General features: G+C 44.2%; 1 protein-coding gene across 1 annotated transcript in view; it reads left to right on the top strand.

The window, feature by feature from the left end:
• The window catches only part of FBXW8 (F-box and WD repeat domain containing 8), a 116,376-nt gene that overhangs the window by 398 nt on the left and 98,251 nt on the right, over window positions 1-17,727 (top strand). Inside the window, exon 2 of the mRNA XM_040619883.1 lies at window positions 14,422-14,526. Within this exon, the coding sequence (XP_040475817.1) occupies window positions 14,422-14,526 (105 nt within the window). The remainder of the gene's footprint in view (window positions 1-14,421; window positions 14,527-17,727) is intronic.

Here is a 17,727-nt window from a genome sequence, read left to right as displayed (position 1 = left end):
CCCCCCCCCCCCCCCCCCCCCCCGACATGAATCGGAAAGTGTGTGCCACCATATGTCTTTGCAGGCATAGAGTGTCTCTGGAAGGGGTGCTTCCCACCCTGGGGTAACTTTGTTCCCGCATCTTGGCAGTGTCTGCAGACCTTTTTAGGATGCCACCACTGGGTTGGGGGAGTTGCTACTGGAGTCTAGTGGGCAGAAGTCGGGATACTCCTGAACATCCTACAGTGCATGGACAGTACCCAGAAAAAATTATCCAGCCCAAAATGTCCGTATCAGTTTGAGAAATCTGGCTCTTGAACTCTTCTAACAAGGGCTGCCTTCTCAGGACAGGGATAGGAAGCAATTTTAACTTTATTCTGTATAATGTTTGTACTACTCAGGTTTTTTTTGTTTTTGTTTTTTCTTTTCCAACTGCATGTATTCAAAAACCAGAGAAAGCAAAATCCTTTGGGCACTATCATTAGCATGGAGGTTCTTATCAGAGAATCTGGAGGACCCCCCCCCCTCCAAAATTTTTACAAAGTTGGCACAGTCAGGATCATCTCAAACACATCCATGGTTAAGGGGTAGGGCAATACAGCAGGTTTTAATGGTTTAGAGAGTGGGGAGGGGCAGAGGGAGAAAGAATCCTCAAGCAGACCCCCCCCCCCCCCCCCCCCCCCGCAGCGCCACGGAGCATGGAGCCCCATGCTGGACTAAATCCCATGACCTGAGCCCAGGTCAAAAGTCAGAGGGTCATCTGCTGTAATGACTGAGCCACCCACGTGCTCCTGGTTCGATTTAAATTAGGCTTAAAGAAGGCTTCTACAGCTTCCCAGTTGAGAGTAATTCTGTAATTAGCAAGTTTCCAGAAATAATGGCTTATTTCACATGTAGTTTTATTCAAACAACATTAATAGCTATAGAAGTTTCCATCAAGTTTCTGGTCTACTTCTAGGGTTAGAACTGCTTTCTGTGCATGTGTATAATAAACTCCTTTGATGTAATAATTCTTATATGTATGAAAATTCATGCTGGCATCATGTCTGCTTCTGTGAGAAGTGGGTCATCACTGAGGAAGTCTGGCGGATGTAAAAATCTTTCAAGGCCTTGGGAAGGTGGCTTAGCACCGGATAAGTAGCTCAGGCTGGTCCAGATCTATGCAGAAGTTACTCCCATGGAAGTAGATTAGTAGGCTAAGGCAAGACTGGCTCACGGTGGTAGAGGGAAACAGGAAAGTGGATTGTTAGGACAAAGACGTACTTGGAGCCTCACAGAGAAAATCCAACCTGCTAAGTGTGGCAGTGTCTTCAGGCTTCACAACAATCCTGGGAAGTCCATATTGTTGGTCTCCTTTTATGAATGAGGATATTCAAAGAGGTTTTTCTGTAACTGCCCCCAGGGATGCTTCGCTGGTAAGTTCTGCAGGTTGAATTTGGATCCAGGTCTGTTGGACTGTAAATTTCACCAGGTAGTTTGCAAACTTGGTGTAAAAATCCCCTTAAGCCTTATTAAAAGACGGGTTCTGGTGTGTCCCTAGATCTGCTTAATATCCTGAGGAAGCACTTAGACATGTCGTGGTTGGGATAGTCAAGCAAATTTGAGACCTTGTTCTCTGCTGTACAGCTTCCTTTGGCTTGCTGTCTTGACTCTTCAAGGCGTTTTGGTTCTAGTACTCCTGAGGGCTGACATTGAAACCAAAAACGGTGGAGCCCTAAATGAAGTCTTCTAGAAATGGAAGAGGCCTGCCTACTGTAGGATCCAAGAGGCACATCAGAGTTAGAGTTAGGAAAAGCCTGCTCTGGAATGTGTGCCCATGATCTCCCCTGTCTGCAGCATTACCACGTTAGGTGCTACTGGGCTCTGCATCCTATGAACAGTATCCAACCTTTGGGGCCTTTAAAAAAATTTTTTTTAGTATTATGCAATCGTCAACACGGCTATAAATAAAATTACTCTCAATCTCCTTGGTACTGCATTAAGGGTTTCAAGACATTATCTTCAGGTCTATTAACAACCCTCTCCAGTGGCTGCTATTCGCCCCATTTGACAGATGAGCATTAAGAAAGTAATTAACTTTTTGTTTTGTTTTTAGAGGCAATCAACCTACCCACTGTCCTAGATGTGACAAATGATGGTAACTTTTACAGAAAAGGCTTGGATTCCTATGTCAGTGGTTGTAAGCCCCAGAGCCCAGAGGTCAGGCAGATCATGCAAATGAGTGAGGTAGGCTCAGAGTGGCTCATTCTGTCCTCCTTCCTAGTTCATCAGGTGTTAAGTGTCTTTCCAGATTCCAGCCATACATCTGTAATGCTTTAACTCATGTTTATCATTTCTTTAAGTACTCTCTACACCCAACTTGGGGCTTGAACTCGCAACCCTGAGATCAAGAGTCACATGCTCCACTGACTGAGCCAGCTGGGTGCCCTATGATGGCTATTATACTTTTTGTCACATTAAATATTAAACACGACAGGTAGTGTAGAAATTGCCTTCATGATATCCCTAAAAAATACTTAACCTTTTTTTTTGTTTTTTTGAAACCCTGCCCTCTTGGTCTTATTTTTCTATTTTTAAAAGTTTCTTTAAATCAAACTGTATAAAATCATAAATGTCCAGGTTGGTGAGTTTTCACCAGTGTACACATCCATGTAAATAGCACCCAGATTTAAGAACAGCATTCTCAGCTTGTCAGAACCCCCATGTGTTCTCACCTGACTTCTAACACCTTATTTTAATTTTGTCTGTTTTTGAACTATAAGTAGAATCATACAGCATGTACTTGCTTGTGTCTGGGTTCTGACATGTGTGAGATTCATCTCTGTGAATGTCACATTTTATTCTGTTGATGGACATTCCTTTTTTTAAAAAAACTTTTTTAAAGATTTGAGAGCGTGCACACCATGAGAGGGGGAAGATGGGGGAGAAGCAGACTCCCCGCTGAGCAGGGAGCCCGATGTGGGGCTTGATCCCAGGACCCAGAGATCATGACCTGAGCTGAAGGCAGACGCTTAACTGACTGAGCCACCCAGGCGCCTCGGACATTCCTGATAACTAGTTTAACAGCTGCTTTGGGACTATTGGGCATAGTGCTGTGAGCGCTTTGCACATCTTTTGGAACCTGTGGACTCGTTTTTCTTAGGTATAGAGGTAACTGTGCAATTGCTGGGTCATAAGTGTGCAGGTGTTCAGCCTTCGTAGATCCTAACAAACAATTTTCCAGGGTGGTTATAATGGCTTTCCTATCTGATAGTAACTCAAGTATGTAGAGTACAGTATTTCACTTTTTTCTTTGCCGTGAACATAACAGCATCTGAGATGACCTATGGCAACTGAACTCGACTTCAGCATGGGCAAGATGAGAAGGTGATAAATTGGAGGACACACGTGGTAGGTGGGCTAAAGGGGGAGCCACTGCCCATGTCCGCTGGTTGTTGCCTCATAGGAATGTGGTCGCAGTGTGGCAGAGTCTTTAGGTTTTTGTTTTGTAATTGGGAATGTTTGTTTTTATGTGGACTCCATCAGTTTTTGCCACACAGAAATCACCCAGGACTTTGGCTTAAAACACCATTTAGGGGCGCCCGGGTGGCTCAGTCGGTTAAGTGTCTGCCTTCGGTTCAGGTCAGGATCCCAGGGTTGGGTTCCCTGCTCAGCGGGGAGTCTGCCTCTCCCTCTGGCCCTCCTTCGGCTCGTGTGCATGTTCCTGCACTCTCTCTCTCTCTCTCTCTCTCTCTCTCAAAATTAACCCACCACTATTGAGTTCAGCATTTTGCAGGGTGGTAGTTTGGGCTGGGCCTGGGTGGGTTCACTCAGATGTCTGAGGTTAGCTGCTGCAGGTCAACTAGGCAGCTCTGCTTCTGGGGGCTGGCTGGTTTCTGGGGGTGTGTGTGTGCTTGCTGCATGTCTCATCATCCAACAGGTGAGTTCTGGATGGGCCTTTCTCAGGGCTACGAAAGTGGCAGGGAGGGCAAGCTCTAATGCCCAAGTGCTTTCAAAGTCTGCCCAGGTTGTGTTTGTTACTGTCCACATCTGCCAGAGCAAGCCAGATGGCCAAGCCTAGAGTTAGGGTGGACTCACCCACTGCCTGGGTATAGGGAGGAATGAACAAAATAGCGGCCATTAATGCCATCTATCACTCAAACTCCCCCTTTTTTTTTTTTTTTTTTTTTAAAGATTTTATTTGACACAGAGTAAGCATACAAGCCGGGGGAGCAGGAGAGGGAGAAGTAGGCTCCCTGCTAAGCAGGGAGCCCAATGCGGGGCTGGATCCCAGGATCATGACCCGAGCCGAAGGCAGATGCTTTATTGGCTGAGCCACCCAGGTGCTCTTAATTCCTCCCATTTTTAATTGTTGCTAACTAATGCAAGAAAAAATGTTTTTAAGTACTAACACTGGGGGTTAAACGAAATCTTCTGTGGGCCAGGTCTGCCTTGGGTCATGAGTTTGTAATCTTGAGTTTGTTTTCCCAAGGATCCTTATTTGATCCATGGCTGACTCCCGAGAAGGAAAATTGAGTTCCACCTGAGACTTCACAGAAACTCCGACAGGCTGATCTACTTGACATGAGGGAGAAATACAAATCTGGTCCCACCTCCCAACATTCCCTCTCTTTTGGGTGATTCCCCTCCCCTCCAGCCCTTGGTGTGCTCTGTTGTGCCAGTGTGTCTTGTTGTGTTGTGTTTGCAGCCTCTTTCACCTCCGAGCCTGCAGTATCCCCCCTACAGTGAGATCCAGCTAGTAAGTTGGCCGTCAGGCGTTAATTTGCCTTTCGAGGCCTAGGTGAACAGCACTGGGTTGGGGTGTCCTCCAGCTGGGTGCAGGCCAGACCTTCGATGGACAAGCCTAGCTGAGATGAAAACTTTGAAGTTTTCTTCTTGGGAAGCTTTAAGAGTAGTGCTGAGAAGCTGTGGGGTTTTAGGTGGTGAGCAGGGGCACCTACACTCTCCTTTAGTATATGGTTTTAGCTTGTGAAAGAATTTCTACAGACCCGGACAGATGTTCAGAGGCAGTAGGCACATTTCTTCTTACATTTCCCTCTCTCTATAACTGCCGCTTCTCCGAGGTGGGGCGGGGGGCACTTGAGCATCATGGCAAGTGTGCTGCTCTCTTTGCTTGGTATGTGTACTGTCCAGTTGCAAGGTCCCCCTTTTATTTAGGTGGTGGATCAGGACTCCAGCACCCCACTCAAACTGGCTTAAGCCCAAACTGGAATCTACTGAAGATTCCAGGTGTGGGTGCTTAAATCCTGCAACTAGAAATCTCTCCGTGTTCTCATCCTGCTTTCCTTTTGCTGTCTTTATTCACAGGTAGACCCCCCTCTTTGGGATAAAATGGCTACCAGCAACTCTGGTCTTTTTTTTTTTTTTTTTTTTTAGATTTTTATCTGAGAATGAGTGGGGGGAGGAGCAGAGGGAGAAGCAGACTCCCTGTGGAGCAGGGAGCCTGACTCAGGACTCAATCTCGGGACTCTGGGATCATGACCTGAGCAGAAGGCAGCTGCTTAACCGACTGAGCCACCCAGGCGCCCTCCAGTCTTTCTTTCTGTCTGTTTCCAACCAGGAGAAAGAGAACATCTGTCCTCTGCAGCCGAAGTTATGAACTTAAATTCCCATCGGTCCAGAGTGGGTTATGTGTTCATCCTTGGGCTAATCACTGACTCAGGTTGGCCAGGCTTATATCCACTCCCACTCCTGATAAAGGGGGAGGTGTCAGTCTCATTAAACCAAGGTGACTGAGAGTAGGAGTGGGTGGTTTCCATAAAAGTAGAGGGAGCGGGTGTTGAGCAGGAAACGACAGGAACAACAGATGTCCACCTTCAGTGGGTGTTTGAAGCAGCCCTAACGATGGAATGTATGTGTTTTCTAATCAACCATATTTATTCATTAGCTGGGTGCTGGGGAATCTGTAGTAAACAGAATGGACATAGTCCCTGACCTCGGAAGCCCACAGTCCTCCTTTTAACTAAAAGGATATTAATGGAAGCACAATAACTCCGAGTTAGGAGTCTAGGCGCTGGAGTTAGGCAGGCTCAAGTTCAAATTGAGACCCTGCTTAACTAGCTGTTTGACCTTGGGCAAGGTAACTTATCCTGCCTTACTTACCAAAAATGAGGATGGTGCTGATGCCTGTCTTGTGAAGAGACCGTGAAATAAAGCATGGAATGTTCCTAGCACAAAGCCTGGCGTATAGTAAGCAGCCAATAAATTAAAACTGGTCCTTTTCTTGTTGTAGTATTGTGTAGAGTTCACTACACTCACTTGCTCTTTGCTAAGACTTATCACTGATAAGCCCCTTGCTGCCCTACTCCTGGGATGGGGAGTCCCTGGAGGGCAGGGTCTCCTGTCTTGCTCCCTTACCTATAGCACTCCATGCAGTAGGGGCCCTATTGACGTTTGTGGGGTTGAGATAGGCAGAATTACTGCTCTCAACAGCAGTGTTATAAAGTGGTTCCATGGTTGTTAGAACCCCTGGGAACATTCAAACCTCCCTCCAGTTAGGATTTGGGTTTTCAGGCCTGATAAAGTTTTCTTAGGGCTGACTAACATGCATTGTCCACTATGTCATTATTTAATTTGTCAGAACCTACATTTGTGCTGTCAACAAGGTCAATCTGATGGTGTAACTTCTTTCTTTTTTTTTTTTTTTAAGATTTTATTTATTTATTTGACAGATAGAGACAGCCAGCGAGAGAGGGAACACAAGCAGGGGGAGTGGGAGAGGAAGAAGCAGGCTCATAGTGGAGGAGCCTGACGTGGGGCTCGATCCCATAACACCGGGATCACGCCCTGAGCTGAAGGCAGACGCTTAACCGTTGTGCCACCCAGGCGCCCCTGATGGTGTAACTTCTGTTTTTAAGTTAGAGATGAGTGAGGAAACTTGCTAATATGAACTACAGCAAACAGTAAAATGTGAACTCACGAACTGGCTTAGCTGGCCCAACTTCCCTTCCTCTTTGCTGTCCTCTGCCTTCTCTTTAATGCTCAACTTGAAATCTGTCTCTTATGTTAACTACACCCCCCCACCCCCAATCCCTCCAGCTCTGAGTTCTCTTCCTTCTTCCTTTTCCTCCATGGAAAGTTCTCACTATCTGGGTGATTCATTTTTTTTTTTTCCCTGTTATGAATTAGCAGGTCTCTACTTAGGCACATTTTGAAATGCTCTCTATGTATACCAGAACAACTTGTAACTTAGGTCGCCATCTCTTCATTGGAAGCTTCTGCTGGTTGAAGCAGCTTGGGCTTCATTCATTCCACAAATATTGATTAAATGGTTTCTTGGTACTAGGTGCTGTTCTAGGCTCTGAGGCTATAGCAGTGAACTAGACAGAAAAGATCTGTGCCCTTACAGAACTTACATTCTGGAGAGAGGTAGACAAATCATTTTCAGGTAATGGTCTGGAGAAAACACAGTAGATAGATGGGATAGTGTGTATGTGTTGGGGGAGAGGCTATAATTTTAAATAGTGCTGTTCGAGAAGGGCTTCATGGAAAGAGATGAGGAGGCAAGCGTGCAGAGATCTGGGGGAGGGGGATCTAGTCAGAGAACGGCAAATGTGCCGGTTCTGTGCTGGCCAGTGCCCGCTGGCCTTGTGGGCCTGTGTGACCCATGGGACTTAAAATTCTTTATCCTTTTTTAAACAAGCCCCCCCCCTGTTTTGTTTTACATGGGGCTTTACAAATTCTATAGGTGATCCTGATGATAGGAATGTGCTTGGAGTGTTTAGGACCCTTGACATGAAACTGTTCACTCTTTTCACAAATAAATCCATACCCACACAGGTCCAGGCTTCTGACTCAGGAGCACCCCCTTCACCTGACTTACCTCTTTTCTGGGTCCTTAAGCTCTGATCCCAGTTTAAACTAAAAGGGATTTTGAAGGCAGAGGGCCAGCCTCTTCTGCCTCACACCAACTTCTTTCACCCAGCACTCACTCCCAGTCCTTTAGATGGGCGTTTTTGGCCTCCATTCCTTGCCAAAGTGCCCAGTGCAACCCCACCAGTAGGTGGTGAATGAGAATGGTTCTTGAAATTGGAAAGCCTGTTTTTAAAAGCAAAAAGGGACACCTGGGTGTCTCAGATGGTTAAGTGTCTGCCTTCAGCTCAGGTCATGATCCTAGGGTCCTGGGATGGAGTATTGCATCGGGTTCCTTGCTCAGTGGGAAGCCTGCTTCCACCTCCCGCTCTCCATGCTTGTGCTTGCTCTCTCTCTCGCTCTGACAAATAAAACTTAAAAAAAAAAAAGTGTACATTTATTGTGCATCCACTGTGTGCAAGGCGCTGTGCTGGTTAGACTGTATAGTGTTGTATCATCCACTGACACCTCCCCCTTTATCAGGAGTGGGAGTGGATATAAGCCTGGCCAACCTGAGTCAGTGATTAGCCCAAGGATGAACACATAACCCACTCTGGACCGATGGGAATTTAAGTTCATAACTTCGGCTGCAGAGGACAGATGCTCTCTTTCTCCTGGTTGGAAACAGACAGAAAGAAAGACTGGAGGGCGCCTGGGTGGCTCAGTCGGTTAAGCAGCTGCCTTCTGCTCAGGTCATGATCCCAGAGTCCCGAGATTGAGTCCTGAGTCAGGCTCCCTGCTCCACAGTCTACAGAAACTTACCACATAGTTTTTGCTTTTTTTTTTTTTTTTTCATCACAAGGCACAGAGATTAGATTAAATGTGAAGAGATAACTTGGCTTTTTGTGGACTGTTTTGGAGCTTCACTCTTCACGGCATTGCTTCTCTGCAGAAATGATTTCCAAGTTCTAAATAGCTAACTTACTAATGAACTTTGGGATACCTTACGGGACTGTGTGTGTTGCATTTTGTAGTCTCCCATCTTTATGCTGTTTTATGCGATGATGACTTGTCTCTAGAAAAGATTTTAGCTCTTTCAGCATAGACCTCATTTCTTACACATTTGCCAACAGCACCTCTTCTCCTCCCTGGCATCTGGAATGGCCCTGATTTCAGACAGCATTTTGAACATAAAACACCTTATTTCAAAAATGTTTTGCTCTTCTGTGTCTGTGAAAATATCCCCTACTTACGGTAAAAATACTTAAGGAACTCAGAAGAAAAAAAATCTGGTAATGCCATTGCTCAGAGGCTATACTGTTAATTTTGGGGTTCTTCTGTCATTTTTTTAAAAAATACGTATTTTGAGACGAATTTGGGATTGTGAATGAATGCCTATTTATCTTGAGTGTTTCAGACTTTTTTTTTTTGCTCCCCCAATCAACCAGTTTTTCTTTTCTCAACACCCAGGTGAAACTGGAATTCATTTTTTCTGATTGAGATTGTGTGGGTCTACTTTACCCCGCATTGGCAGTATGTAGAGAATTGAGATAAATTCCTTTAGAAAACAGTCTCCTTTCAGCCACAGATTTAGCAGAAATACTATTGCGTGTGTATTGTATGTTCAAGGTGCTTTTCTCGGTTTCTTAAAACCCCACCTAGAGAGAGCTTTCATGTTCTGTTTGTCCTGGAGATGTACATTGGGAACAAACCTTGAGGCCGTTTCTTCACTTTTCACTGATTTGGCTCTTAGTAATTATCCCTGCTTCTACTAAACAAGAGCAGACAGATTAAATTTCTAACAGTAAGGCACAAAACCAATCCATTTACAGAATTAGTCTTACATTAGCACGTAGGAGTACAAATCAGCCTCCCTGGGGATGGATCTATTTGCTATTTCTTTTAGCATTTTTGGAGTAAGTCCAGCAGACTTTGGGAAAATCTAGTATTCACTGACTTTGAATTAACAAAGTAACATGACCCCTTTGTGGGGTTTGTGTGGTGTTTTTTGTTTTTATGTTTTGCTTTTTTTTTTTTTTAATCCACCTATGATTTAGGGTTGTGGTTCTCCATTTCTAGTGTGCCTGAGGAAGAGATGCTTGAGCCTCACCCCTGAAAATTTGGGGTAACAGGCAATTGGGGGATTTTTTTTTAATATTTATTTATTCGATAGAGATAGAGACAGCCAGCGAGAGAGGGAACACAAGCAGGGGGAGTGGGAGAGGAAGAAGCAGGCTCATAGCGGAAGAGCCTGATGTGGGGCTCGATCCCATAACGCCGGGATCACGCCCTGAGCCGAAGGCAGACGCTTAACCGCTGTGCCACCCAGGCGCCCCAATTGGGGGATTTTTTAACTCCATAGATGGTCTCATTGTATAATACAGGAGAAGAGTCACCATAGTGGTAAAGAATCCATATTTGAGCCACTGAAAAATTAAAGGCAAGGTTGTATTTTATCAAAACGGTGTTTTCCCTCACATTTGAAGCCATGTTAATACTTTAGTGTGTTGGTTTTCTGTAGCCTTATTGGCCAGTCTCACATTGCTTGGGCCATAAAATTAATGGAAAGTGATCCTCTCTAAACATTGTAGTCCTTTTGATATTTTTATAGCGTGACCAGGTTTCCCTATGTTAACATTTCCAGTGTCTTTAATTTCTTTCCTTCATTCTTGGAATATCTTTGTTTCTGAAATGTCCACTTGTCTGTTTCCATGTTTTTTTTTAATCCATAGATATAGAATTGGTTCATGTGGCCTAGAACTTTTCAGATGGCTTTGTGCTTCAGAATGGCCTAGATGGAAGTCTGATAGCAGCCTTTAGATGATAAGGTACTTCTCTGCACACTTGCAGCAGCTGGTATTGTTTACTTCTTTTTATGAGCTGCGGGAAGGGCCAAGTGGGAGTACTCAAGCCCTGCTCTTCACGTTTGCGTGGTTATTGGGCTAGCACCTCCGTCCAGGATGTGGCTCCACACCCTTGTCAAACCTGGGTACCTACACAAGAATTATATTTTCAGGGTCAAACATGCTCCTGACTCTCAAATCTTTTATAAGGTGTTTGTCAAGTGATCTGTTACTAAAAACAAAGTGAAGCTTATGAATGGCTTATTTAACTTTGAATCTAGTTTGTTCTGTGTCTTGATTTAATCCTGTCACTCTAACGTCATTCCCGCTCCTTGAGTGGAGGAAAGGGAAGTCGGTTAGCTAGACTCCTGTCTCCAGAGTTGTGCATCAGAACCTTTGGGACCATGATGCAGGACAGTCCTATATTCAACACATCTACTGCTTCAGAAATCAGGTTGGATTTTTCGTGAAACAGACTCTGGGATGGAGATTTGCCTGCAGGTGGGTTAGCAGGTTGGCTTTCCCAAAAAGTCCCAAATGAGGCAAGGGAGCAAGCCTTTGGACGTAGGTATTGACTGACCACTGGATGTGCAGGCTGCCCTCCAATAGGGGATGTAACCTTGGACGAGGTAGCTTGTTTGACCAAGGCTAGTGCCTAGGAAGGGGCTCAGCTCTCAAGCTGTGCCAATGAGCCAAGAGCAGGCAGCATTCTGAGCATTCAGGGCAATGAGTGTCATGGACCCAGTGGGGGAATCGGAGTGATCCACTGCAGCATCTGCTGTAAGAACCAGTGATCACAGGTCTTGCCGAAGAGAGTCCATGTGTGCAGCATGAAATTTCAGCCTTTGGTTTCCTGACCTTGGAGGTCTACATAGGTCCGAAGATGTGGACCTTCCTTTAACACATGGGTTTCTTTTTTTCCCCCTGCCATTCCCCAACCAGTGGTAGCAACAGGGAAGGTCATTTATAGGAGTCTAGAACTTGATTTGTTAGGGATCAACAATCATTTTGGAGTTTAGATGTAGTAATTCTAAGGGCATAATGATGTAAAAGTTTGGCTTTGTAATGTTGGTGTTCACATAATTCAATGCTTTGAAATAGTTGTTGTCCCCCAGAACTTAAAAATTCTCCGGATCCTTCACAACTGGTACATTAACAATGAGACGATCGTGGCATTTGCGATCATTTGTTGGTATGGGGGCCACAACCCCCCCCCCGACTGGTCATTTGCCCCCTGGTGGCTGCATCCTTTTTCTCCACTGTGCACTAGAACAAATCCTTCTTTAGTCACCGTGGTATAGCCTCTTAAAATTGATGATTCTCTTTGAAAAGTTGTTTCAAAAAAGACCTATGGTAAGGACACTCCCATTGTTCAGACTCCTGAGAAACTGCATTTACTGTGCCATCCCCTCTCTGCCGTCACCAGCTCTCCGCTGCTTATGGTAGGACAAGGGGAGACAGAACCGTGTAAACAAGCTGATAGAGGAGTCACCTGGAAAGTGGACCTAATCAAATATTTGTTGGAGGGAGGAAAAAAAGGGAGCCGACGTGCCACTCCGGGAAAGACTATAGCAGAATCAATCAGTTATTGTGTGCTTTGCCCTGGTACTTGCCCCATGCCCTTTCCATGTATTATTTCATTTTATTCTTGCAACTACCCTTTGAGTAGGTATGCGTTCTCTTTCACAGATGAGGAAGCGGAGACTCGCATATTTAGCCTGGTCACATGGCTAGTCAGGTGGCAGAACCAGGATTATCAGTTTGCATCTTTGTTCTGAACGTCCAGCCCACCGGTTATGGTGGTTGGGACCAAAGACGATGGTGGCAGGGTTGTGGTTCTGCTGGGGTAGAGGCACTGTGTTCCAAGATGAGAATAGAGAATCAGCCATCCGAATGGGTAAAACAGGGAAGGCTTCTGTCACCACAAATGTGACTTTTCTACACCAGAATAACTAGAAATAAAGGTGATTTCTCTTGCTTCGTTATAGTAGTGTCAAGTCCAGAAACTAGTTGATAGTCCTAAAGTGGGGACTGATTGAAGAAAGCAAAGCCTGGTGTCCCTAACAGTGTAAAAGCTAGATCTGAGTTCACTTTGCACTAGTGCAGGCTTTTCTTTGCCCTCATTCTGCTTGTATGAGGATATGGAACATTCTTATTTCTCTACCGTGCCGGTAAAGTAGGCTTCTTCACCTTATCATAGTCAAATAATCCAAAGAGAAAGGTCACAAACGATAGTCTGCTTTTGTGTGTGGCTTTCCTCAGCTGGTGGTGGGTGACACCCCCCTCCCCTGCCCTGATTGTGTTAAGGAGTCTCAGGTTCTATCTGGACCAAGTGAGAAACTGCTGCCTCTTTTCCTCCGTGAGTGAAGCCAATGAGTTGTAAAAGGGGACCTAGCCTGACATTAGACTAAGACTTTCCATTATTTTTTTGGGCAGGGACCCCTTTGCCTTCTGATTACACTTGCAGATTTTTTTGTTTTTTGTCCCCTACTGTATGGCCAGCATTTCTCTGCCGATTTAACATTCTGTACTTTGCCCACAGAGAACTGTCAACTCTTGCTCTTTTTCCCTCCAGAGATCTTTCTGGCTCTCATACTTAGCCTTGCGCTATTTTTGCAAAGTTGAATACATTTCCTTCTTATGCCTTGCATTATCTTTTAGCTCTGAGACTCCTAGATGAATGGAAACATCGTTCCAGAAAAATCTTTACCCTGGATCTTGGTAGAGGCTAAATCAGTGCTCACAGCTCCCTTAAAAATGCTGAGACTATTTTCAGTTTTCAGACTGCAGCCTTGCAGTATGGGACTGTTGTATTTGAGTGGTGAATTAATAATTTGCTTGCAACCTGTAAGTCACTGATGTCAGCCAAAGCTTATTAAAAATGAATTTTATTAAGTTCCATTGAGACAAACAGCCCTCTTTCCCCAGCTTTGCAGAAACCCATACAAAAGTGAGCGTTAGCTGGTGGATTTGGGAACGGGCCGAGGGGCATATACACACTTGGCTTTCTTTCTCCTTCACACTCTATTTCTTTGTGCAACCAGGATCGTCATGACAGCCTTATCTCTCAAATAAAGCCTGTTACCTCATCCCTAATTGCTTATCCAGAGGCAGGCGAGCTCTAATTTCTCCACATTAATAAATGACACCGAAGAAGAACTGCTTTGTTTGCACCAGCTCACTCAGGTTAACCAGTGTAGGCCCCTGAGTGCATTAGGAAACCGTGTGTTTCTCCAGTGGCCAAGGGGAGGTGGTGCTCACCTCATTCAAGAGCAGCATTGCGTTTACTTCTTGCTCCTCTTCATAGCCCTGTTCTTTTCCTGGTGAAAACACTTTAGTGACCTAGGTCAGCATTTCTCTGGCTGTGGGGGCTCACTGCCCTCCCAAGTCGGGTTATAGGAGGAGTTGTCCTGAGGGGACCGGTGGCCCCTCTGATTTCAAGGCTCACTTTCTCGGCTGCCCACCACTCAACTTTCCTCAGAGGCCAAGTGGCTTTCCACAACCTTTGCACGGATTCCTGGGGTATACCCAGATTGTGAGCAGGCACCCTTGCTGCTTTTTGAAGCATTATGGGAAATAGTCTTGTGGATTTTCTGAGTGAATGTGAGGAGGGTGGGCTTGTGGCGGTGTGAATTCAGAGTGGCTCAGGTTCTGTGACTGCTCCGTGGAGTAGTGAGAATGTGCGGCTGGCTCCTCCTGGGACAACAGCACCTCTCTCATTTGCACCCAAGAATATCTCTTGCCGTTTTTCAAAGGAGCATTTTCATACTTCCAAGTTGTAAACTTATTTCCCTTTTCTCTTTCTCAGAATGAAATGGATGATGTGCCCTTCTTTGATATCCAACTGCCTTATGAACTGGCAATCAATATATTTCAGTATCTGGACAGGAAAGAACTAGGAAGGTGCGCACAGGTAAGCGATTATTAAACGTTCAATATTTCCTTCGGCTTATAACGCAAGGATAGGCAGCTCTTGGGTAACAGAGATTTACTTACCAGAATTGCAGAGTTTAAAGAATTAATGAAGTGTATAGCAACTTTCCTTGGAAAGCAACCTTGAGCTGGAAGGATTGGGTTCCACATCACCACTTGGTGTTTATCTTTTTGCGGCCATCTGTTCCAGAGCTCTGTTCTCCCTGCAGTCTGAGTTATGGTCGACCTGTGACTGACAACTCTGCTCGGCCTTTATAGAGCTAGCCATAGCTGTTAACGTCCTCACCATTAATGCAAAGATGCCAGGCCTTGGTTCAATCAAGCCAGTTGTTAGGTGGGGAGCTGAGGGTTAGCCTGGGGACAAAACAGTGAAGTCATGTGCTAGGCGTATCATCCAAATGAGCCTTTAAACACTAGAATTCCACTCTGCGGTGCCAGCCACGTGAGAACAGACACCCCCTGAGAGAATTGCAGATCTGTGTCCCCCATCTCCTGCTTGTTCTGGGGCATATGCCCATGGGGCAACATGGTGGCCCGTATCGTCCAGGCCACACTTGACTGTGTGCATGAATCACAGGAGATCTTGAGAAAATGCAAATTCAGACTTAGGAGGTCTGGGGTAGGGCCTGATGTTCTGCATTTCTAACCAGGTCCTACGCGTGTGGCTTTGACCACACTTTGAGAGGCAAGGGTTTATGCCATTAAATTAGATTTCTTGTTCACTTCTTTTTGGTGAAGAGTGTAATGGGTGAAGTGTATAATTTCTCGTAAGTTGAGTGTATGATTACTGACTATTTGGCTTTCATGCACAACTATATTCCCCAGAAGACACTAGAGTATTCATTGTCTATAACTCCCAAAGACTCAATATGTCTAGTGGCTGCCATTTCCTGTCCCTGGTTTCTAGACTGCATTTTACACATGTGGCTACACCCTTAGAAAGGGACTGATAAAATGGGGTGGTACCAGAGCTGCATACTAAAATTCCAGGGATGCCTGGCTGGCTCAGTCAGAGGAGCATGCAACTCTTGATCTTGGGGTTGCAAGTTGGAGTCCTGGGTTGGGTGTAGAAATTACTCAAAAAAAATAAATAAAAAATTTTAAAAAATTTAAAATTTAAAAAATTTTTAGAAGAAAATTGAAAAAAATTTTAAAAATGTGAAGTTAAAAACATTAAGGCAGTTTGAGAGGTGCAAACTGTAGCCAAATTTAGATTATAGAGCTTGCTACCTCTGGCAGTTCAATGAAGTCACATGAAATACAGGACAATTTAGAAAGTGTCTGGTTTTACACTATATGAAGCAGTTTGCTTAATCAAAAATTTCTACCTAGATATGAATTTGAAAAGGTTTTCAGTGTTCTCAATTGCCACAATATTAAGTGGGGGGGTGTTGGCAAATATTTTTTGATGCAGAGTCTGAAATCTTCAGGAAATGATGGAAAAAAATTATTCCAAGGCTAAAATTGACTAAATAAAAATGTACTGAAATGTAAACCGTGCTCAGAGCCTATCAGTTACATTAAGCAAGAGTACCTATATTGTCTTCTTCTTTCCCTTGGAAATTGGATTTGTTCTATTCTAACTTTACACTTTGGCTCTGTTCCCAAGAGTCGAAAACAAGGGTGTAGCTAAATGAGTCCAACTCCTGGATATCAGCCTGATGCTGTTAGCCGAAGTCTTGGAACAGGGTCTAACAGCTAGCTGCTTTCCACAAAGTCAGCATTAGATGATAACATCTTCATTCTTGATAGGGAGCTGCTGTTTAAGGAATCCTTTCTTTTAACGCTGCTTTTTGCTCTCCTGCTTTGTAGAGGGCCATGTGGCTTTCACATCTGCTGCTGGTTTTCTCATCCAAAGAGTTTATCAGTGAAAGATAGGATCTAGTGGAAGAAGAGATCCCCCTTTTGGTACAAGGGGGCTGCATTTCAGGATAGATTGGTTATGCTGGTGAGATTATTCTGCAGGTGTGAACGGTTTAATTTGCAACACAGTGGTCCAATTGTCCACCAGAATTCTTCCCTCTTTGGCCAGTTGGATTTGTTTTTTGTTTTTCATTTCAACCTAATTTTTAGAGCACACATATAAGCATAGAAAATATTCTTAAACAGAACCCCTAAGGTGGCTCTGGTCTATGAAGCCAGGATTTTTTTTTTTTTTTAATAGTGCCTTTGCATGAAGATGACAATGGATGGCCAGTAATATTTAGAATTGGCTTTGATTTTTCAAGCATTAAAATACAACCACAAAGTAATAAAGATACATAGCATTTTCATTTGTTTCTTGTGGTGTTTTTATTTTTGAAACCGGGGAAAAAGTCCTTCTGTTAAGTGGAATGTCCTGCTGCTTTATGATTTGATTTTAGAGGGGGCTTGCTCTGTCCTTCTCTCTCTCTCTCTCTCTTTTCTCTTTTAATAAAGCCGCCTTGGGATTGTAGTGAAATTGGGCAGTTATAGTGGAATTGGCACCATGAACTATATGTGTGCCCTTGGAGAAAACCTGTTTGCTTAGATCTTTATGCCAAATTGGTAACTGACTAACAGTAAGGAACCCGGATTGGGAAGGACTTCTTGAGATTTAATTATGCCACAAAGTATGCTGGAGAAGTGATTTTGCTCTGACTTTGTCTCCTTTTTGCCTCCCCTCGTTTTCTGCTTTGTAGGTTTAAAGCTTTCAGAACTAAAGTCCCACTACATTTGTTTGTGATCCTTGTGTACTTCTGATGCTGACCTTTCTAGCAGCTTGCTATCAATAGTTGTCTCTTGAGGGATTTAGTGTCCCTGTGGGAGTGTTTCATGCTGAAATGTCTTGAAAACAGTGTGGCTTTTAGTAAGCAAAGTTATGCATTGGGCGATTCATTGAACAGCTTTATCATTTTGCTACTTATAATTTTATGGTTGTCTGTGTGTGTGTGCACGTGTGCACACACACGCCCGCCTACAGGATTCCTGGCTCTCTAAAAGACAGTGTTTTAAATGCATAACAATTACAAAATTGTTGAATTCAAAATACAAAATTTTTTTTAATGGAAAGAGTAAATCTGTTATGTTACAATAGGAATTGTAATTCTGAGAAGTAATGGTTCAGGATTTACTAACATTCATTTTTAAAACTTTCAAAATAATTATAAATTCATGGGTAGTTGCAAAAGATAGTATGGAGAGGTCCTGTGTTCTCTTTCCC

The sequence above is a fragment of the Ursus maritimus genome, unplaced genomic scaffold (genome assembly GCF_017311325.1).
Source record: "Ursus maritimus isolate PB19 unplaced genomic scaffold, ASM1731132v1 scaffold_33, whole genome shotgun sequence".
Classification (NCBI taxonomy): domain Eukaryota; kingdom Metazoa; phylum Chordata; class Mammalia; order Carnivora; family Ursidae; genus Ursus; species Ursus maritimus.
Note: the sequence above shows the minus strand (reverse complement) of the source record. Positions and strands in the feature narration are given on the sequence as shown.